This window comes from Polypterus senegalus, chromosome 4 (assembly GCF_016835505.1).
Source record: "Polypterus senegalus isolate Bchr_013 chromosome 4, ASM1683550v1, whole genome shotgun sequence".
NCBI lineage: Eukaryota > Metazoa > Chordata > Cladistia > Polypteriformes > Polypteridae > Polypterus > Polypterus senegalus.
This window is the reverse complement of record NC_053157.1, coordinates 229,087,808-229,112,104: the sequence shown is the minus strand read 5'-3', so window position 1 is coordinate 229,112,104 and position 24,297 is coordinate 229,087,808. Positions and strand designations below refer to the sequence as shown.

The 24,297-nt window shown below is 37.9% G+C and overlaps 1 protein-coding gene across 1 annotated transcript in view; it reads left to right on the top strand.

The window, feature by feature from the left end:
• Nucleotides 1–24,297, top strand: part of LOC120528881 (zinc finger protein 585A-like) — a 65,705-nt gene that overhangs the window by 38,234 nt on the left and 3,174 nt on the right. The window contains exon 5 of the mRNA XM_039752958.1: nt 13,401–13,803. Coding sequence (XP_039608892.1) covers nt 13,401–13,803 — 403 coding nt within the window. The remainder of the gene's footprint in view (nt 1–13,400; nt 13,804–24,297) is intronic.

Genomic DNA, 24,297 nt, shown 5'->3' with positions numbered 1-24,297 from the left:
CTCAACTGACTGTGGTTGATCAGCTACGCCGTGCTAGAGCTAACAACATGTCATGAGTTCTGATTCTGCTAGATCTCTCTTCTGCCGTTGGCATAGTCAACCACAAAATCCTTCTTGCCACCCTCTATGACATTGGCATCAGTGGGACTGCTCTCAGATGGTTTGAGTTCTGCATCTTGGGCAGATTCTACAGTGTGTCCTGGCAAGGGGAGTTTGTCAAAGGCGCACCAGTCATGCACTGGTATACCCCAAGGATCGTAGCTGGGTCATCTACTCTTTTCTCTGTACACCACCTCGCTGGGCTTCATCATTTAATCACATGAGTTCTCTTATCGGTGCTATGTCGATGATACATAGCTGTACCCCCGGAGGACAATATGATATCAGTTAGAGTATCTGCATGTCTTACTGATATCTCAACCTGGATGAAGGACCACCACCTACAGTTCAACCTGGCAAAAAGATTGGGTGTGAGGCAAGAACAACACTTGGACAGGGTGCCACTCGACAAAGAATGAACACATACACACACACACACACACACACACACAACACAGATTAAGTTAGCAGCACTGACTCACCTTACTTAGCCTTGAGGGTGGAAGCCAGAGCACCCGGAGGAAATCCACACAGATATCGGGAGAACATGCAAACTCCATGCACTGAGCTTCTGGGATGCGAACCCTGGTCTTTTCTTTTGACGGTAGCATCACCACCAATGTGCTGCCCATTGAATTACATCACTTGAGCAAACAGATATTTGGATGGATTGTTGTCTGATGTGTTTATCTGTATTTTAAAACACATTAACAGAAGTATTTATCTTTAAAAGATCACTTTTAACTTGACCTTCTACCTTACAGGTCTAGTCAGATCAATACAACGAGATAGAAACGTTGCTGTTGTCTGAAACTATCCATCCATCCACGCACTCATCTGTTTATTGCCTTAGACGTCTGTTATTTATTTATTTATTTATTTTGAAAGAAGGTTCACAGAGAGCCATAACAGCATTTGGTATAACGACGCAGAAACGAACCCGACTGAAAAGGATAGTCGGTGCACCGCAGGACACACTTGTTACCTCTAAAAGGTGAATCTTCCGAAAGTGATTGAGGCTTTTATTTTGAAACATTTACTTGCCTACCTGCAGGGTGTTCTTTCAGACGGCACAACAGCATTAATGATTGGTGAAGCACTGAGCTTAAAGGTGCCCGACTCACTTGGAGCTATAATTTAAAGCAGGTTTTATTGTAATTGTTTAGAACTTTCAAATGTTTTAGGTTATTCCGTTTTTTTCATTTTATAATTCATTTATTTTGCCTTTTGTTTACATTACATCCAAATCCCGTAAAAATTACAGACAGAGCCAATTGTATCCGGCTGCTGTTTTTTCTCGCGAGATTTGCTAATGCGTTCCCTATTCGATCCGCGACGGGTTTCTAGCGACGTTAAGGAAGGAATAAAAGCGAGTGTGGAGCCCGACAGGCGAAGTGGACACGTGTTCAATTGGAAGAACCCTGTGTGGATGAGTAGCAGTGACTGCTGCTGGAAAGGAGTGCCTTTGAAAGTGGAATGTGCCAGCGACATCGAGCGGGATTTTGGTACGCAGGTGGGAGGTCAGAATAGGTTGTAAGTGTGAGAGGTACAAAGAGAGAAGGCGAGAGGAAAGCAGCATCCAGATCGGAGTCCCGAAAGGAAATGACGAAGAACCAGGCGTTATGGCAGGTTTAGTAGTCGAGGAAGGTTAGTACTGGCCGTCTGTATTGACTCGGAATAATGGCATCACTAGAACGTTTGATCTGTTGTTTTGTGCGAAAGCAGTTGTGACGGTCAACTGTGTCTTTAATTACAGTACGTGTGCATTCCCCCCAACATAACCGATTAACGACAATAAGTGCAGAGGTACATAAAATATTCAACATGATCATGTTGTGACTGCTATACCACCCTGACGATATTTTGTTTTCTTTTCTTCCATAGATGGTATTTTGTCATATTAGGAGTTCGTGCCAGCGCTATTGTATTGCTGATGCCGTTTTCTGATCCACTCACCCAAGTATTTATTGACTGTGTTGTGTGAAGGGACGCAGAGAACACAGATGTGTGTATATTTACACGATGCATTGTTTTAAAGTGAAACGTGAAAAGGGTATTGTGAGTCGAGGATACCTTTATCAGTACTGTCAATCATTTGGTAATTTTGAATTTTATCAGCATGAGGTCTATAGGAATGTTTAATACACCGTAATGTGCTGCAGTACCTACTAGATGTGAATCCCGTGCCCGTTTACTCTCCGCGTGGATGCATTTTTCGTGTGCTCTTTCAGACCACAGACATACATATATGTTAGGGTTAGTTCTCCATTAGTCCTCTGTAGTGTGCACATGCATGGGTCACATCAGGGTTGGTTACTGCCTTGCATCCAATGCTCCAGGATATGGAGGAATATTTCGGACAAAATAAAATTAAATGCGCAAATAAATAAAAGTACTGTGAAATGTGAGCATAAATAAATAAATGTGTTATGAAATGAGAGCCTAAATAAATAAATATGTCATGAAATGAGAGCATGAATGAATAAATGTGTCACGAAATATGTTTTTTGTTGCTTATTTATTTATTTATTTAATTTTGTCCGTAACATTCCTCCAAACCATCATGAAATACGACTTGAAATACAACTGTCACTTTCACTCGTCAAAGTTGAGAGGGTGGGCTCTATCTAACACACCCTCTATTTATTGACTGGTGAATCGATAGCACAAGAATTAATTAGAAAAATGCTTACTACTGCCGATGAAATGGATTCTGCCGAAGATATTACGTATTTCAGAGAGTGAATTGAAATGTTGTTACAATGTTTGCCACTGATCAGAGTTGTAAAGTTGTTTGAAAAAATAGCTGCGAATACGCACCTGACTTTATGCTCGTAAAACAAGGGTCAAAAACTCAGTTTAAAATATTAGTTGGCGCTGCTTTGGGTATTCCATGTCGAAGTACCTAAACTAATACAGCCGTTGCAGTTTACCGTATATCAAACTGGCTCATTCGCCTTGTGATCGTCTTCTCCGATACACCATATAGATCTGCAATCTGTCGTACTTTTAAACCACATAACAGAAGGTGTTCTATTGACTCCGCTGGAATGTCAAAAGATGGACGTCCAGAGCAGGGAATTGCGTCACCTGAACTGGAGTGTAGTCGAGTCCGTTCCACCTGTTCTTAGATATTTTCAAAAATAGTTTCATCTATATCGGAGTCTAAAAGGGCCGCCAACATGAAATTTCTTCCGATAAGCCTTCAATTCTCTCTCTGAAATACGTACTATCATCGGCAGTAATAAGCATTTTTCTAATTAATTCTTGTGCTATCGATTCACCAATCAGTAACTAGAGGGCGTGTTAGAGCCCACCCTCTCAACTTTGACGAGTGAAAGTGACAGTTTTATTTCAAGTCGTATTTCATGATGGTTTGGAGGAATGTTACGGACAAAATGAAATAAATCAATAAGCAACAAAAAACATTTCATGACACATTTATTTATTTATGCTCACATTTCACAGTACTTTTATTTATTTGCGCATTTATTTATTTAATTTTGTCCGAAATATTCCTCCATACCCAGTATAGGTAGATAATGCAAATTGGAATAAGCATATTTTTCAGAATGTTATTGTCACAAGTAATCTTTGAATAACAAAATAAAAATAATAACTTAGATGTTTTGTCAGTATTTTTTTCTGGAAAAAGGTTGGACCTCAATATGCTGCTCAGAGACACATTACAATGTTATACATATATATTTGCTTATTCTTTACTCCCAATTAGTTCTCATTTCTATGAGAGAAGTTACTTTTTTAAATGAACATTTTCAGTTCCTGATTTATTGGGTGACTGATTGTGTGGGGAAGAGTGACAAGAATAGCATTTAATGCACTTTCTAAATTTGTATCTTGGGTTTGTACTTACCTAGGGTATTCAGACTGAATGTCTGTTTTTGAGTATAATTCAAGTGTTTTTGAAAAGACTATGACTCCTTTATGGGGGCACAATCTGGTACCCACTGGAAGTAATGGGGGAGAGACTGAAATCAAATGCTGCACATCGTCTTTGACAGTAGCATTGGGGTCTTTCAGCCAACAGAAGTGTGTCAAGATCAATTACTGGGGCTCCTTCATAACATACGGCAATAAGCTCACTGTTCCTACTCTCTTATCTTTAGCCAAGTCAAAAATTCACTTTATTTTTAGTAATACTAGGGGGCTTTGCTTGCCAACTCTTGGGCTGGTGTTACACTCTAGCCACTTTGCAGTTCTGCTGCTCGTGTATGGGGATGTGGATATACAACTTAAACAGATTGTTATTTTCATGGGAATTGTTACATATGCATTATGGAACTAACTATTTTATATTACAGTGAGTAATTAAACATATTAAAAATTAATAAAACATACATAATGTACTTTCAAATTATTTTCATGTTGGGTTAGAGTTTTTTCGTTGCGTTATACAATTTCATTCTGTTTGGCTTTGAAATTATCCATCCATCCATTATCCAACCTTCTATATCCTAACTACAGGGTCACGGGGGGTCTGCTGGAGCCAATCCCAGCCAACACAGGGCGCAAGGCAGGAAACAAACCTCGGGCAGGGTGCCAGCCCACCGCAGACTTTGAAATTAACATGCAAATATTTTTTAAACTTACACTTTTACTGTAAAACTTCAGTCAAAACTATTTTGTGAATTAAATTTTCATCAATATCGCATTGAGTTTTGATTCTGTGTTTGGACTTGCATCGTGACAAAGCAACGTATAAATGCCCGTGAGAGAATTTTGTTTCTTTTTCTCTATTAAATAAAATGACTTTTTCGAATGTTTGTCTGTGTAATTTGTGTTATTAATTAATTAATGTCTGTTATTTTGTCTTTGCCAAAGCTGTTCTAACGTTGAAACTGTTAACGTTTTAATACAAATGGCATATCAAGATTTCCTTTGGTGTCTAATGTTATCCCCTGAAGATGTACTACATTACTTTTCTTGGATACATCCTTCATTCTACAGTAATTCAGGCAGTGGAAGACCAAACCGTGTTAACGGTTGTAGATATTCTTTGTGATATTATAAGTTTTATGTTTTCATTTTCGACCATCACCACCAACTGTTTCAGAGAAGTCTATTGATATGCATTTAACCAATTTGCCGTGTAACCGATCAACATTTTTGGTGTTAATTCATTTCACTTCATCGTTTCTCAGTGCTAGGATTGTCTGTGTACTCATTTCTTCTGTTGATATCCCTTCAGGATGAAATTCTTCAATAAGATTTGAACATAATACGTCTTCTTTACTTGTGAACTTAAATTGAGGAAAACGTTAAAGTGTATAAGAGTTGAGAGAGCAGGAAATGTATCTGTCAAAAGCATTCACACGAATGAGAGGTGAGAGGACCACGTGCATGTTTGAATATGATTGATTGAAAGAAGGGTGTCACCTTAAAAAATCTCATGGCCAGAGTCTTGAAAAAATCTCTTCAAAAACGTCTCGTCTTGTTGCAGGATTTTTTTTTTATATACTAGAGAGAGGGGTGGTTGTTGTGATTTATTCAATATATATCTGGTGCTTCTATCTATCTGGCTGTCTGTCATTCGACTTTCATTTGTAAAAGAATGATTGTGTGTTTTAACCTTCACTAATGTAGAATCATTTCATTTTAATTCAACACATTTTCAAAAAGGTGTTTTCATTACCATATTTAATTTTGAAGAAATTTGGCATATGAATTAGCCCATCATTCCAGAGTTCAGAAATATTTTCTGTATTTTGTGAAAAACAAATCACTTATTATTTTGCACAATTTGAATTTGAGCATACCATTGAAAAGTACCTTTATTGAGCTTTACAACTAGCTTTGATAGGAAAAATGTTACAACAGTGTACATTATAATTTGTGTACCATCTGTAGCGAAGAACATTGCTTATATTTCAAGGTGCAATTAAAAAAAACACCTTCAGAGCTCGACTTGATATGTTATGATAAAGAAATCCTGTGGATAGGGTTGGTGAGCATTTTTTGGGCTAAATGGCTTGTTCCTGTCATTTTCTAGCCTGCTTCTTCAATTCAGAGCAGCATTTGGTGCCAGGCCATTGCTGGGTACACTTGTTCACTCAGTCACTCATAGCAGAAGTTTTGTGACTTGCTTGTTTTTTGATGGTATTTTTTTTTATTATTTTTTTAAGCCTTCCAACGTCTTGCTACAGAATGAAAGCAAACCTACCTTTCCTGTGAGGTCACTTGCATCATTAAAAAATGGACAAGCATCCACTCCTGGACGGTAGCTGTAAAGATGACATCATAAACATGGGGTGTGTTTATACGGAAAAGGACATCACTGACCTGGAAGGAGAACTGCGCAAGGCTGATGTCACCATGTGGCAAAAAGTGGACTGTATCAAGGAAGAGGGTTGTCAGTATGGGTCCATCCACGTGACCCCACATTGTCTCTGTGTAAAACAGGAGGATTGTGATTTGAGGACTGTGGGTATTAAAGAAGAATCTGAACCCACATCCATCAGCCTTGAAGCTAGTAGTACACTCATGATGAATGCAGATGATGCCAGTGTAACAACATGCGTGTCAGTGAAAGAAGAGATGATTGATTTAGAGATTACTCAAGGAAGGAAGTGCTCTGCTTCACATTATAGGGAAGTGAAGACTGAATCACTAGAGCCTCCGGATAAGACAGAGATGCTTGAGCAATGGACACCTTCAGGGCAGCCTGGGAAATGTAAGTGATTATAACAAAAAATTATTTTATATTTTATTAATTTTATTTCAAGAAAGATCATATGCAATCAAGCAGATAAAATCTGCAGAACATATACAACATGTTACTTCCAAATGAATCTTGGAAGAGCACCAGAGAATTTTAAATAAATAAATAACAGTTTACTGCGGTGGGTTGGCACCCTCCCAGGATTGGTTCCTGCCTTGTGCCCTGTGTTGGCTGGGATTGGCTCCAGCAGACCCCGTGACCCTGTATTCGGATTCAGCGGGTTAGAAAATGGATGGATGGAATAACAGTTTAAAAAAAAAAAAAACTAACTAATAAAATAAGAATTCAGTCCCCACCCTAGAGAAAGAGAGGAGAGCCAAAAGCAGAAAAAAACATCTTTTTTCCCCCCTCATATGAATAATCTAAATTGGCCTTAGTGTGTGTTTGTGTGTGTCCTGCGGTGGGTTGGCAACCTGCCTGGGATTGGATTCCTGCCTTGTGCCCTGTGTTGACTGGGATTGGCTCCAGCAGACCCCCGTGACCCTGTGTTCGGATTCAGCCGGTTGGAAAATGGATGGATGGATGGATGAATAATTTATAAAATTAAGTTTTTCCTTGTTTTCCAAAAAAGGGTTTTGGAAAGATCTTATAAGCAAGAATTTTATTTATTTTTCTAATTTCAAATGATTTACGACTTGAGTTACCCAGTAAATTTTAAAATGTGGATTGGGAGTTAACTTGTTAAGCAGGATAAGTCTACATAGTATTGACTATTAGAATCAATTTGTCTTTAAGGTCACCCGGGAGTCCTCCAAATATACAGTAGTTGTTAATGGATTAGGAGTCATTGTGACACCAAGGCTGTTAAGTATTAACAGATTTTTTGTGTCCAAAATTATGTTAATTTTCACAGGTTCATTTTGGAAATTTTTTTTAATAACATAAGTATGATTGATGAAAGATTTTAAGTTGAATTACAGTAAAACCTCAATTATCCGTCGCTTGCTTAAACGTCAGTCTCCATTAAGGGCAAAATAAAAACATTGCGCGTGCCAGATCTACCTAATACCACCGCTGCGCGATGCACTACGAGCTGTACACATTGGAACAACTCTCCTTTTTACTTGCACATAGTGTTTTTCCCAAGCACCATGTGTCATGCTGCATTTTGAAATCAGTGCCAGTTATATACCTTCAGCTTTAATAGCATTTCATAACTTTTCTCTTTGTTGTAATTAAACTACTATACATTTTTATGGCCGATAAACATATACGTGTGGTGTTGGAATTGTCACAAAAAATTGAAATGATTAAACTTTTACCAAATGCAAAAGTGAGAATAGGAACAACAACAGTGAATGATGTAAAGTGTAATGCTGACAAAATTGAAAAATGTGTTGAAAATAGAAACCACTGACAGTAATGTTATTCTGTATTAATGTTGATATTCTTCTCTATTGTAATTTTCTTTTTAAATATTGTTATATTTTGTTAATATATTGTGATGTGCAGGCAGCTTGTGACACACACTGAGCTGGAGCAGAAAGGTTGAAATCCTGTGCAAATGGTAGGACTTCTGTTCTGTGAGGGGTGGATACACCTCTTAGGAGATTAGTGACAGGAGAAGTTAGGAGAAGGAAGTTGCTGCAGAAGGCAGTTTGGAGTAGGGAGTCAGGAGACAATAAGCTGAAGTGTTTGCAGTATAGAAAAAGATGAACATGAGTAGCTGGGAATGTGTTCATTTATTGTTTTGGAGATGTGCTCTGTAACCCAGATAACAGAGTGTAAGACAGGGCACCGCTTGTTATGGAATGAAGACTCCGGGTAAAACGTAGAAAACTCCAGTACCTCTGAGTTGTATTTGCTTATTATGGTAATCTTGAAAATTTTATATAAGTTAATTAATTTTGTTAATAGTATGTTATTTTTTGTTTTGTTTTTCTATTTTATTTTCAGTTCAGTTTTCAGTTTTAGTTTTAGTAATTATGGTATGGTTAAAGAGTTACTATGTAGTTTAGTTTTGTGTCACAATCAGACAGGACTTAATAGGTTATTAGTTTAATGTCAGTAGGAGTTTCGTTCTGATTAAAAACAAGCATAATCAAAACCAGATATTAAATATGACAAATGTTATAATTGTTCAAATATTTTTTAATGTCATTGGTGCTGAACATATGTGCACTGACTGTCGGAACGTTTCATCTTTTCCTTTTCTTACCCAAAATGGACTAATTTGTGATTAAAATTTAGTTGAATTTTAGGGTTTGAGTGGTTTTTTTTTTGCTCTAAATATTTACAGCACACAACATATCCTGCTCCAAGACAATGTGCTTACAATTAATGCCTTCAATATTATAATCTAAAATCTCCGGTACTGTACTTTGTTTTTTTCTACTAGCCACATTGATCTCGGATTCCATCTCAGAATTTTGCCACCTGCAGGCCTGAAAAGATATCAAAAATCAGAAAACAGATTCTACTGTGTCCTGACAGGCGTTATCAGGAAAATCATGGGGGCTTAGGAAAAACAAGGCTCTTGGGCCTGTATCAGTGTGCAGACCCCACCTTGCTGAATTGAGGAAAACATAGAAAACTTGCATATTTTCTAAACTGACTTATCCAAACTAGGATTGAAGGAAACCTGGAGTTTATCACAGCAGCTTTGGATGCAAGGCTGGAAAAATCCCTGGCAAGCACCTTCAAAGTAAAATCATCACCTTAGTGTGCTTCACTAACACTTGGACCGGAATTTATCATACTGTCACTATCAGCTTCTGAAGAACTGACACTATTATCACATAGTAAATCACTTTACATGCCCCGTATTCAGCTTGCTCTGTTACTGCAAGTGCTGCGTCAACACCCCTCATCCGCCAGCCACTGTTTACTAGATGCATATATGCAGTCGGCTCATGGTTGGTTTACTTTCTGCTTTAAAGTTAAAGTTAAGTTGCAAGGCTTAAAGATGTATTGGCAGGAATATTTATTCAAAAACCAAACAGGAAATTCTTATTAATATATTTTGATTAACTTCAGGACCCCTGAAGTTAGTCCTTGTGTAAGTTCGGTTGTTATGAAAACTAAGTATTTTTACTAAATTTATTACTTTTTTTTCAGTTAGTGTTTTCAACTACTTTAATAGGTTTGTTGATTTTTAGTTTTGGGTGGCACGGTGGCACAGTGGTAGCACTGCTGCCTCGCATTTAGGAGACCCGGGTTTGCTTTCCTGGTCCTCCGTGCGTGGAGTTTGTATGTTCTTCCCGTGGCTGCATGGGATTACTCCAGTTTCCTCCCACAGTCCAAAGACCTACAGGTTAGGTGCATTGGCGATTCTAAATTGTCCCTAGAGTGTGCTTGGTGTGTGCGCCTTGCCCAGGGTTTGTTTCCTGCTTTGCTCCCCGTATTGGCTGGGATTGGCTCTGGCAGATGCCCGTGACCCTGTAGTTAGGATATAGTGGGTTGGATAATGGATTGATTTTAGTTTTTCGTTTTGGTTATGCTAATTTTATCTGTTTATGAAAATGTTTTTTTTTTATTAATAGTTTTACTTTTTATTTTAGTTTTAGTTAACTATAATGACCTTTCAGTTAACATCTCAGAAAAGGAGTGGAAGTCAGCCATAAGGTTCTTTTCCCATTGTACCCTAAGATCATCATAAGATAGATTCTATGAGATGTTTTTATATATTGTTCAGATGCTCTCTGAGCCTTCCAGACTGACCAGTATTGCCTCTGGAATGGAAATGGGTGGGAGGTGTGTAAAATTGTGGAAAAATTGTGTTTTTGGAAAGTCTCATTTAAAGAACAATTTGTTCACAAGATACAAATATGTTTATTTTTATACAGTTCTCTAAGTTTCTTATTTCTGAGCATTTTCCAAAGATAAAATACAGAGTAGGTTTGAGAAGTTTGAAAAGGTGTCACAAGTAATCTTTGAATAACAAAATAAAAATAATAACTTAGATGTTTTGTCAGTATTTTTTTCTGGAAAAAGGTTGGACCTCAATATGCTGCTCAGAGACACATTACAATGTTATACATATATATTTGCTTATTCTTTACTCCCAATTAGTTCTCATTTCTATGAGAGAAGTTACTTTTTTAAATGAACATTTTCAGTTCCTGATTTATTGGGTGACTGATTGTGTGGGGAAGAGTGACAAGAATAGCATTTAATGCACTTTCTAAATTTGTATCTTGGGTTTGTACTTACCTAGGGTATTCAGACTGAATGTCTGTTTTTGAGTATAATTCAAGTGTTTTTGAAAAGACTATGACTCCTTTATGGGGGCACAATCTGGTACCCACTGGAAGTAATGGGGGAGAGACTGAAATCAAATGCTGCACATCGTCTTTGACAGTAGCATTGGGGTCTTTCAGCCAACAGAAGTGTGTCAAGATCAATTACTGGGGCTCCTTCATAACATACGGCAATAAGCTCACTGTTCCTACTCTCTTATCTTTAGCCAAGTCAAAAATTCACTTTATTTTTAGTAATACTAGGGGGCTTTGCTTGGCAACTCTTGGGCTGGTGTTACACTCTAGCCACTTTGCAGTTCTGCTGCTCGTGTATGGGGATGTGGATATACAACTTAAACAGATTGTTATTTTCATGGGAATTGTTACATATGCATTATGGAACTAACTATTTTATATTACAGTGAGTAATTAAACATATTAAAAATTAATAAAACATACATAATGTACTTTCAAATTATTTTCATGTTGGGTTAGAGTTTTTTCGTTGCGTTATACAATTTCATTCTGTTTGGCTTTGAAATTATCCATCCATCCATTATCCAACCTTCTATATCCTAACTACAGGGTCACGGGGGGTCTGCTGGAGCCAATCCCAGCCAACACAGGGCGCAAGGCAGGAAACAAACCTCAGGCAGGGTGCCAGCCCACCGCAGACTTTGAAATTAACATGCAAATATTTTTTAAACTTACACTTTTACTGTAAAACTTCAGTCAAAACTATTTTGTGAATTAAATTTTCATCAATATCGCATTGAGTTTTGATTCTGTGTTTGGACTTGCATCGTGACAAAGCAACGTATAAATGCCCGTGAGAGAATTTTGTTTCTTTTTCTCTATTAAATAAAATGACTTTTCGAATGTTTGTCTGTGTAATTTGTGTTATTAATTAATTAATGTCTGTTATTTTGTCTTTGCCAAAGCTGTTCTAACGTTGAAACTGTAAACATTTTAATACAAATGGCATATCAAGATTTCCTTTGGTGTCTAATGTTATCCCCTGAAGATGTACTACATTACCTTTCTTGGATACATCCTTCATTCTACAGTAATTCAGGCAGTGGAAGACCAAACCGTGTTAACGGTTGTAGATATTCTTTGTGATATTATAAGTTTATGTTTTCATTTTCGCACCATCACCACCAACTGTTTCAGAGAAGTCTATTGATATGCATTTAACCAATTTGCCGTGTAACCGATCAACATTTTTGGTGTTAATTCATTTCACTTCATCGTTTCTCAGTGCTAGGATTGTCTGTGTACTCATTTCTTCTGTTGATATCCCTTCAGGATGAAATTCTTCAATAAGATGTGAACATAATACGTCTTCTTTACTTGTGAACTTAAATTGAGGAAAACGTTAAAGTGTATAAGAGTTGAGAGAGCAGGAAATGTATCTGTCAAAAGCATTCACACGAATGAGAGGTGAGAGGACCACGTGCATGTTTGAATATGATTGAGAGAAGGGTGTGACCTTAAAAAATCTCATGGCCAGAGTCTTGAAAAAATCTCTTCAAAAACGTCTCGTCTTGTTGCAGGATTTTTTTTTTATATACTAGAGAGAGGGGTGGTTGTTGTGATTTATTCAATATATATCTGGTGCTTCTATCTATCTGGCTGTCTGTCATTCGACTTTCATTTGTAAAAGAATGATTGTGTGTTTTAACCTTCACTAATGTAGAATCATTTCATTTTAATTCAACACATTTTCAAAAAGGTGTTTTCATTACCATATTTAATTTTGAAGAAATTTGGCATATGAATTAGCCCATCATTCCAGAGTTCAGAAATATTTTCTGTATTTTGTGAAAAACAAATCACTTATTATTTTGCACAATTTGAATTTGAGCATACCATTGAAAAGTACCTTTATTGAGCTTTACAACTAGCTTTGATAGGAAAAATGTTACAACAGTGTACATTATAATTTGTGTACCATCTGTAGCGAAGAACATTGCTTATATTTCAAGGTGCAATTAAAAAAAAACACCTTCAGAGCTCGACTTGATATGTTATGATAAAGAAATCCTGTGGATAGGGTTGGTGAGCATTTTTTGGGCTAAATGGCTTGTTCCTGTCATTTTCTAGCCTGCTTCTTCAATTCAGAGCAGCATTTGGTGCCAGGCCATTGCTGGGTACACTTGTTCACTCAGTCACTCATAGCAGAAGTTTTGTGACTTGCTTGTTTTTTGATGGTATTTTTTTTTATTATTTTTTTAAGCCTTCCAACGTCTTGCTACAGAATGAAAGCAAACCTACCTTTCCTGTGAGGTCACTTGCATCATTAAAAAATGGACAAGCATCCACTCCTGGACGGTAGCTGTAAAGATGACATCATAAACATGGGGTGTGTTTATAATGAAAAGGACATCACTGACCTGGAAGGAGAACTGCGCAAGGCTGATGTCACCATGTGGCAAAAAGTGGACTGTATCAAGGAAGAGGGTTGTCAGTATGGGTCCATCCACTTGACCCCACATTGTCTCTGTGTAAAACAGGAGGATTGTGATTTGAGGACTGTGGGTATTAAAGAAGAATCTGAACCCACATCCATCAGCCTTGAAGCTAGTAGTACACTCATGATGAATGCAGATGATGCCAGTGTAACAACATGCGTGTCAGTGAAAGAAGAGATGATTGATTTAGAGATTACTCAAGGAAGGAAGTGCTCTGCTTCACATTATAGGGAAGTGAAGACTGAATCACTAGAGCCTCCGGATAAGACAGAGATGCTTGAGCAATGGACACCTTCAGGGCAGCCTGGGAAATGTAAGTGATTATAACAAAAATTATTTTATATTTTATTAATTTTATTTCAAGAAAGATCATATGCAATCAAGCAGATAAAATCTGCAGAACTTATACAACATGTTACTTCCAAATGAATCTTGGAAGAACACCAGAGAATTTTAAATAAATAAATAACAGTTTACTGCGGTGGGTTGGCATGCTCCCCAGGATTGGTTCCTGCCTTGTGCCCTGTGTTGGCTGGGATTGGCTCAGCAGACCCCGTGACCCTGTATTCGGATTCAGCGGGTTAGAAAATGGATGGATGGAATAACAGTTTAAAAAAAACAAACTAAAACAAATAAGAATTCAGTACCCACCCTAGAGAAAGAGAGGAGAGCCAAAAGCAGAAAAAACATCTTTTTCCCCTCATATGAATAATCTAAATTGGCCCTAGTGTGTGTTTGTGTGTGTCCTGCGGTGAGTTGGCAACTTTCCTGGGATTGGATTCCTGTCTTGTGCCCTGTCTTGGCTGGGATTGGCTCCAGCAGACCCCGATGACCCTGTGTTCGGATTCAGCCGGTTGGAAAATGGATGGATGGATGGATGAATAATTTATAAAATTAAGTTTTTCCTTGTTTTCCAAAAAAGGGTTTTGGAAAGATCTTATAAGCAAGAATTTTATTTATTTTTCTAATTTCAAATGATTTACGACTTGAGTTACCCAGTAAATTTTAAAATGTGGATTGGGAGTTAACTTGTTAAGCAGGATAAGTCTACATAGTATTGACTATTAGAATCAATTTGTCTTTAAGGTCACCCGGGAGTCCTCCAAATATACAGTAGTTGTTAATGGATTAGGAGTCATTGTGACACCAAGGCTGTTAAGTATTAACAGATTTTTTGTGTCCAAAATGATGTTAATTTTCACAGGTTCATTTTGGAAAATTTTTTTAATAACATAAGTATGATTGATGAAAGATTTTAAGTTGAATTACAGTAAAACCTCAATTATCTGTCGCTTGCTTAAACGTCAGTCTCCATTAAGGGCAAAATAAAAACATTGCACATGCCAGATCTACCTAATACCACCGCTGCGCGATGCACTACGAGCTGTACACATTGGAACAACTCTCCTTTTTACTTGCACATAGTGTTTTTCCCAAGCACCATGTGTCATGCTGCATTTTGAAATCAGTGCCAGTTATATACCTTCAGCTTTAATAGCATTTCATAACTTTTCTCTTTTGTTGTAATTAAACTACTATACATTTTTATGGCCGATAAACATATACGTGTGGTGTTGGAATTGTCACAAAAAATTGAAATGATTAAACTTTTACCAAATGCAAAAGTGAGAGTAGGAACAACAACAGTGAATGATGTAAAGTGTAATGCTGACAAAATTGAAAAATGTGTTGAAAATAGAAACCACTGACAGTAATGTTATTCTGTATTAATGTTGATATTCTTCTCTATTGTAATTTTCTTTTTAAATATTGTTATGTTTTGTTAATATATTGTGATGTGCAGGCAGCTTGTGACACACTGAGCTGGAGCAGAAAGGTTGAAATCCTGTGCAAATGGTAGGACTTCTGTTCTGTGAGGGGTGGATACACCTCTTAGGAGATTATTGACAGGAGAAGTTAGGAGAAGGAAGTTGCTGCAGAAGGCAGTTTGGAGTAGGGAGTCAGGAGACAATAAGCTGAAGTGTTTGCAGTATAGAAAAAGATGAACATGAGTAGCTGGGAATGTGTTCATTTATTGTTTTGGAGATGTGCTCTGTAACCCAGATAACAGAGTGTAAGACAGGGCACCGCTTGTTATGGAATGAAGACTCCGGGTAAAACGTAGAAAACTCCAGTACCTCTGAGTTGTATTTGCTTGTTATGGTAATCTTGAAAATTTTATATAAGTTAATTAATTTTGTTAATAGTATGTTATTTTTTGTTTTGTTTTTCTATTTTATTTTCGGTTCAGTTTTCAGTTTTAGTAATTATGGTATGGTTAAAGAGTTACTATGTAGTTTAGTTTTGTGTCACAATCAGACAGGACTTAATAGGTTATTAGTTTAATGTCAGTAGGAGTTTCGCTCTGATTAAAACAAGCATAATCAAAACCAGATATTAAATATGACAAATGTTATAATTGTTCAAATATTTTTTAATGTCATTGGTGCTGAACATATGTGCACTGACTGTCGGAACGTTTCATCTTTTCCTTTTCTTACCCAAAATGGACTAATTTGTGATTAAAATTTAGTTGAATTTTAGGGTTTGAGGGTTTTTTTTGCTCTAAATATCTACAGCACACAACATATCCTGCTCCAAGACAATGTGCTTACAATTAATGCCTTCAATATTATAATCTAAAATCTCCGGTACTGTACTTTGTTTTTTTCTACTAGCCACATTGATCTCGGATTCCATCTCAGAATTTTGCCACCTGCAGGCCTGAAAAGATATCAAAAATCAGAAAACAGATTCTACCGTGTCCTGACAGGCGTTATCAGGAAAATCATGGGGGCTTAGGAAAAACAAGGCTCTTGGGCCTGTATCAGTGTGCAGACCCCACCTTGCTGAATTGAGGAAAACATAGAAAACTTGCATATTTTCTAAACTGACTTATCCAAACTAGGATTGAAGGAAACCTGGAGTTTATCACAGCAGCTTTGGATGCAAGGCTGGAAAAATCCCTGGCAAGCACCTTCAAAGTAAAATCATCACCTTAGTGTGCTTCACTAACACTTGGACCGGAATTTATCATACTGTCACTATCACCTTCTGAAGAACTGACACTATTATCACGTAGTAAATCACTTTACATGCCCCGTATTCAGCTTGCTCTGTTACTGCAAGTGCTGCGCCAACACCCCTCATCCGCCAGCCACTGTTTACTAGATGCATATATGCATTCGCTCATGGTTGGTTTACTTTCTGCTTTAAAGTTAAAGTTAAGTTGCAAGGCTTAAAGATGTATTGGCAGGAATATTTATTCAAAAACCAAACAGGAAATTCTTATTAATATATTTTGATTAACTTCAGGACCCCTGAAGTTAGTCCTTGTGTAAGTTCGGTTGTTATGAAAACTAAGTATTTTTACTAAATTTATTACTTTTTTTTCAGTTAGTGTTTTCAACTACTTTAATAGGTTTGTTGATTTTTAGTTTTGGGTGGCACGGTGGCACAGTGGTAGCACTGCTGCCTCGCATTTAGGAGACCCGGGTTTGCTTTCCTGGTCCTCCGTGCGTGGAGTTTGTATGTTCTTCCCGTGGCTGCATGGGATTACTCCAGTTTCCTCCCACAGTCCAAAGACCTACAGGTTAGGTGCATTGGCGATTCTAAATTGTCCCTAGAGTGTGCTTGGTGTGTGCGCCTTGCCCAGGGTTTGTTTCCTGCTTTGCTCCCCGTATTGGCTGGGATTGGCTCTGGCAGATGCCCGTGACCCTGTAGTTAGGATATAGTGGGTTGGATAATGGATTGATTTTAGTTTTTCGTTTTGGTTATGCTAATTTTATCTGTTTATGAAAATGTTTTTTTATTTTAGTTTTAGTTAACTATAATGACCTTTCAGTTAACATCTCAGAAAAGGAGTGGAAGTCAGCCATAAGGTTCTTTTCCCATTGTACCCTAAGATCATCATAAGATAGATTCTATGAGATGTTTTTATATATTGTTCAGATGCTCTCTGAGCCTTCCAGACTGACCAGTATTGCCTCTGGAATGGAAATGGGTGGGAGGTGTGTAAAATTGTGGAAAAATTGTGTTTTTGGAAAGTCTCATTTAAAGAACAATTTGTTCACAAGATACAAATATGTTTATTTTTATACAGTTCTCTAAGTTTCTTATTTCTGAGCATTTTCCAAAGATAAAATACAGAGTAGGTTTGAGAAGTTTGAAAAAGGTAATTATTATGTAGAGAAGCAACAGGTTAAAGCTTTGCTTTGAAGTATGTCCTGCGTTGGTTCCATATTCTGAGTAATTGGTTTATGACTGGATTGTTGGGATATTGATGAAAGTTGGCATTTACTGTGTAGCAAAACAAGACATATAGGGTGGTCCAGATCTAATTATGCCATTTTCATTACGCTATAACTTATTAAGTTTATTACATAGAAAATCACCGGAAAAATCCCGGACCATCGACAAAGTGTGCGAACTAATAACATGAAGAATCGTCTTTGCACCGAACTGGAATCATCCCCGCATAAATCAAAGTCATCCAGATGATCTAGATCTGCATAATTAGATCTGGACCACCCTGTATAATCAAAAAGCACAGAACGATTGAATTTTCATTGCTGACCAAGCTGGTGTAAATTCATTAATTTGTGCCAGTTTCCATATCTTTATAGCATGCATGTTTCCTGCCCAGTGATAAAATTAAAAATTAGGTATTGCCATGCCACCTTCTGCTTTAGGTCTTTGTAGAGTCCCCTTTTGAATGCATGGATGTTTCGTTGGATGTATATGAGGAAAGATCTGAAAGGATATAGAAAGTACCTATACCACCTGAGTATAGGGGTATGTTTTCTGTTTAAGTCCTTCTCTTAGCTAATGGCTCAATGGCAATTGGAAAAAGCTGTGGTGGCTTCCTTGTCAAGTAACCTGTTTCAGTTTGAAGTAGTTTGAAATCATGTTGTTAATACAGACTGAGGCTTCTGGACTGGTATAAAATAATTTTACCCATGGGTATATACACCTAACACAAATTTATGCACTGTGAAGAATAAATAGTTTCATTCAACTCTATTAAAGGCTTTTTCTATGTCCAAAGATAATAATATCTCTTGCATGTTAGAATTTGTGGGTTAATATATTACATTCAAAAGACCCCAGAGGTCTGAGGCTGCATCTGCCTTTAATAAATCATGTTTGGTCTTTTGACATTTCAGCGGGATGCACTTTCTCATTCTTTCTAGCTAAAGCTTTGGAAAGAAAGCATGAATTGGATTTGCAATTGGTGTGGTGTGCATTGTAGTAGGTCCTTATTTTTCTTTGGAAAAATTGTAATTAATGAAAGTTTGAGGTCAAATTTCTAACGTAGATGATAAAATTCCACTTTGAAGCCATCAGGGTCTAGCACTTTCCCACTTAGGGGTATGTTTATAGCATCCAGTAGTTGTGAGTGTATCAAAGATTTGTCAGATTCTTCTGTACTAAGAATATTTGAGCTGTGGTATTTGTATTGTATTAAAACTCCTTAGATTGTGTTTTATCTTCTCTAAGCTAAGTGGAATCCAAGGACTTCTAGTACTCCTTCAATGTATAAATTTTAAAATTTTTAAGGTCTTGAGTAAGATGTTAAACAGTTTCCTAAAAGAAAAGAAAAAAAGGGCAACCAAATTGTTTTTTTCAAATGGAAAATATATTCCAAAAAATACTTAATAGTGTGTATTATATAATTTTATATAGTGTTTCTAAATACTTTATGTTGTAATCGCTCCCCTTCTGTTTAGTTACCAAAAGTAACTTGAATTAAAGTAATTTTGTGCACTTATATTTATGGATATGTCAATACATCAGTGTGCATATAAACATACAAGACATCATATAAACTTGTGTTAAATCTACTGTCACTTTGAAGTACTTAATTGTTATGTATATATATAAACTGCTCAAAAAATTAAAGGAACACTTTGAAAACACATCAGATCTCAATGGGAAAAAGAAATCCTCCTGGATATCTCTACTGATATAGACTGGGTAATGTGTTAGGAACGAAAGGATGCCACATCGTTTGATGGAAATGAAAATGATCAACCTACAGAGCCCTGAATTCAAAGACGCCCCAAAAATCAGAGTGAAAACATTATGTGGCAGGCTAGTCCATTTTGCCAAAATTTAATTGTAGCAACTCAAAATTGTACGCAGCACTTTGTATGGCCCCTGTGTTCTTGTATACATGCCTGACAACATCGGTGCATGCTTCTAATGAGATGACAGATGGTGTTGTGGGGGATCTCCTCCCAGATCTGGACCAGGGCATCACTGAGCTCCTGGACAGTCTGAGGTGCAACCTGGTGGCATTGGATGGACCAAAACATAATGTCACAGAGGTGTTCTATTGGATTTAGGTCAGGAAAGTGTGGTGGCCAGTCAATGGTATCAATTCCTTCATCCTCCAGGAACTGCCTGCATACTCTCACCACATGAGGCCAGGAATTGTCATGCACCAGGAGCCACTGTACCAGCATAGGGTCTGACAATGGGTCCAAGGATTTCATCCTGATACCTAATGGCAGCCAAGGTGCCTTTGTCAAGCCTGTAGCGGTCTGTGTGACCCTCCATGGATATGCCTCCCCAGACAATCATTAACCCACCACCAAACTGCTCATGCTGAATGATGTTACAGGCAGCATAATGTTCTCCATGGCTTCTCCAGACCCTTTCACTTCTGTCACGTGCTCAGGGTGAACCTGCTCTCATCTGTAAAGCACAGGGCACCAGTGGTGCATCTGCCAATTCTGGTATTCTATGGCTAATGCCAATCGAGCTGCATGCTGCTGGGCAGTGAGCTCAGGGCCCATTAGAGGACATGGGGCCCTTGGGTCACCCTCATGAAGTCTTTCTGGTTGTTTGGTCAGAGACATTCACACCAGTGGCCTGCTGGAGGTCATTTTGTAGGGCTCTGGCAGTGCTCATCCTGTTCCTCCTTGCCCAAAGGAGCAGATACTGGTCCTGCTGATGGGTTATGGACCTTCTATGGCCCTCTCCAGCTCTCCTAGAGTAACTGCTTGTCTCCTAGAATCTCCTCCATGCCCTTGAGACTGTGCAGGGAGACACAGCAAACCTTCTGGCAATGACACGTATTGATGTGCCATCCTGGAGAAGTTGGACTACCTGTGCAACCTCTGTAGGGTCCAGGTATCGCCTCATGCTACCAGTAGTGACACTGACTGTAGCCAAATGCAAAACTAGTGAAGAAACAGTCAGAAAAGATGAGGAGGGAAAAATGTCAGTGGCCTCCACCTGTTAAACCATTCCTGTTTTGGGGGTCATCTCATTGTTGCCCCTCTAGTGCATCTGTTAATTTCATTAACACCACAGCAGCTGAAACTGATTAACAACCCCCTCTGCTACTTAACTGACCAGATTAATATCCCTTAAGTTTCATTGACTTTATGCTATACTCTGATTAAAAAGTGTTCCTTTAATTCTTTTGAGCAGTATATATATATATATATATATATATATATATATATATATATATATATATATATATATATATATATATATATATATATATATATATATATATATATATATTTTCTCAATTTTGAACATATTTTCCTGTAAATTTCCATGTATTTTTGGTAGATTTTCTTTTAACTGTAATGTCAAGCTGTGTGTTAAATGTATCTCCTGGTCCTTCATATCCTGGTTCATCTTATCTACTCTTCTCTGTGTTATTTTTATTTCCTTGGGTGTCCCCTTTATATCTTCCATTATATACCCAGAGTGCAGTAATCAATGCCTTCAACTCAGACAACACGTCGTCTTCTCTGTGCATGCAAGGAAGAGTTACATATGTAGAAAGTGTTGCTGCTGTTGACCTGCATTCAGTGTTGGTAGTGATTCACAGTGAGGTAGACAAAGCCATGACCTGTTTAGATATGCTGTTTGATAGCGGCAAAATTTCATTGCCTGCCTCTCTCCCATTTTTGCACCCACAGTCAGCATTGGATGTTGCATTGTGAGGCCCTGACTAATCCTTTCTTTTTTCTGTCTCTACAAGTTCAGTCTATGGTAGCCAATTGAATGAGCTCAAACTTGACTTTCTTTTACATTTTTTTGGATTTTTAGCTGCCTTTTCCTTCTCTTTAAGGTCTTTCTTCCACCTTGGTTTTCTTCCTCATGTTTTAATATACTTGTAAGTGAAACCACTTGGTCTAATGAAAACACCACTGCCAGTGGAGCGCTGTCCTAGACGTCCATCTCTCACAACAGGTGAGAACAACAGAAAGTATAAATTTCACATGAAGTGAATGCAACAGCTGTCACTTGCTGTCACTTGACAGGTCATGTCCCCACCATTTCTGATTTTTCTTTTATAAACATAAGCTGTTATGTAAGTCATTTTTGTTGTAGCTGATGTAGGGTTTGGCAGTGTGTAAAACATTGATTGCTGATTTTGTTGCCAGGAAAGGGGACGTCACGATTTTTAACTGAGTAAAGGCCATGTCACGTTACACAGCTTTTGTAGTGATTTTTCAGTCATAGACTTCATTTATGTAATTCTAGTGAGCCGGTATAAGTCACAGTGCACTCCCATGACAGCCACCAGTTAGTTATACAGGGCTATTCAAAATGAAAGAGCAGATTTCAAAAATGTATTTCTAACAATCTGTATAAGACAGAAACACATTCGGCACATCACTAGATAGAGGAAAGTTCAAAGTTTAAAAGCCCGCCTGAAAGTACCAGTGAATCCCACCGAGCGCAGACTTAATTTTCATGCAAGATGGTACCCTGCCTCATTTCCACTTGGAGGTCCAGTGTTACCTGAATGACACCATTCCAGAATGATGGATTGGAAGAGGTGGACAACAAAATCTTGTTCATCGTCTATGGCCTCCCAGGTCTCCAGACCTTACTCCCTGCAATTTTTATCTATGGGGGTACATTAAAGCAAGAGTGTTTGTTCCACCTATGGTCGATAATCTTCAAGATTTGCAACTTCGAATTGAGGAAGCTGTGAATTGAGTAACTAGGAAGCAGTTGACTCGTGTGTGGCAAGAAATGGTCTACCGTTTTCATATTTGTCGTGCTAAACATGGTGCTCATGTTGAATGCATGCAACCTCAAGGACCATAGGACCAAACTTTGAACTTTCCTCTATACAGTGATGTGTGGAATGTTTTTTCTGTCTTATACAGTTTGAAATAAATTTTTGAAATCTGCTCTTTCATTTTGAATAGCCTTGTATATTCTGACATACTCGGCAACAGAGTCAGGTCAGTCTGTGGCTTGCGAAATGAACATGTTATTTTTGTCTTAGAGGTGGGTGTGTGTGTGTGTGTGTGTGTGTGTGTGTGTGTGTGTGTGTGTGTGTGTGTGTGTGTGTGTGTGTGTGTGTGTGTGTGTAAGAGATGACAACCAATGGGCACTCACTCTGAATTACAACACATATAAGGCAGCTATTAGGAATAAGGGACATGGGTGTTTTGGACTGTTGAGTTTGAATGCAGATAAATACATAGCAGCTGTCACTAAGTGCGAGGAATGACTCTCTACAATGCAGACTTCATCACCATTTTCAATCTTCCAGTGCTTTTGTGTGCACGTGTTGCTGAAAGTGACTGGCAGCGTGCACAATAAACTCCATCAAGGTAAGCAGCTCTGTGACAGCTGGCCGTGTGGATGTTAGCAGTAGATCCTGCTGCTTCTAATTCCCGGCATCTTTACGTGTGCCAAAGGTACTGTCTTGGGAAATTCAGCTGCTGAGATGTGGAGATGACACTCTTGAGCAGTTCCTCAGCAAAGATAGCTTAACTTACCATTGTTGCTTAGTGGTATCTGTTTATGCCATCATTACTTCTTGTGCAGCTGCTTGAGGTCCTGTATCATCAAAAACCGTAGGATGTTTAACCATACAGTCATCATACTTTACATACCTGAGGTTCATTTTATTTTAAAGGATTTTTGTTTTGCGAAGTACAGCAATATTGTTTCACTGTCACTTTATTAATAAAGTTTGAAAATTTTTCTCCAAAGTAAACAATAAAGCATTATTCATTTTTCCCATTAACTGACATTTTTAGGGCAAGGTCCATCTTTCAAAATTGCATTATGAATATGAGCAGGAATGGAGCTCATTCATAACAAAGGGGGCCACCTGTATACAGTGGTTTGAAAAACTATTTGCCCCCTTCCTGATTTCTTATTCTTTTGCATGTTTGTCACACAAAATGTTTCTGATCATCAAACACATTTAACCATTAGTCAAATATAACACAAATAAACACAAAATGTAGCTTTTAAATGATGGTTTTTATTATTTAGGGAGAAAAAAAAATCCAAACCTACATGGCCCTGTGTGAAAAAGTAATTGCCCCCTGAACCTAATAACTGGTTTGGCCACCCTCAGCAGCGATAACTGCAATCAAGCGTTTGTGATAACTTGCAATGAGTCTTTTACAGCGCTCTGGAGGAATTGTGGCCCACTCATCTTTGCAGAATTGTTGTAATTCAGCTTTATTTGAGGGTTTTCTAGCATTAACCGCCTTTTTAAGGTCATGCCATAGCATCTCAATTGGATTCAGGTCAGGACTTTGACTAGGCCACTCCAAAGTCTTCATTTTGTTTTTCTTCAGCCGTTCAGAGGTGGATTTGCTGGTGTGTTTGGGGTCATTGTCCTGTTGCAGCACCCAAGATCACTTCAGCTTGAGTTGACGAACAGATGGCCGGATATTCTCCTTCAGGATTTTTTGGTAGACAGTAGAATTCATGGTTCCATCTATCACAGCAAGCCTTCTAGGTCCTGAAGCAGCAAAACAACTCCACATCATTACACTACCACCACCATATTTTACTG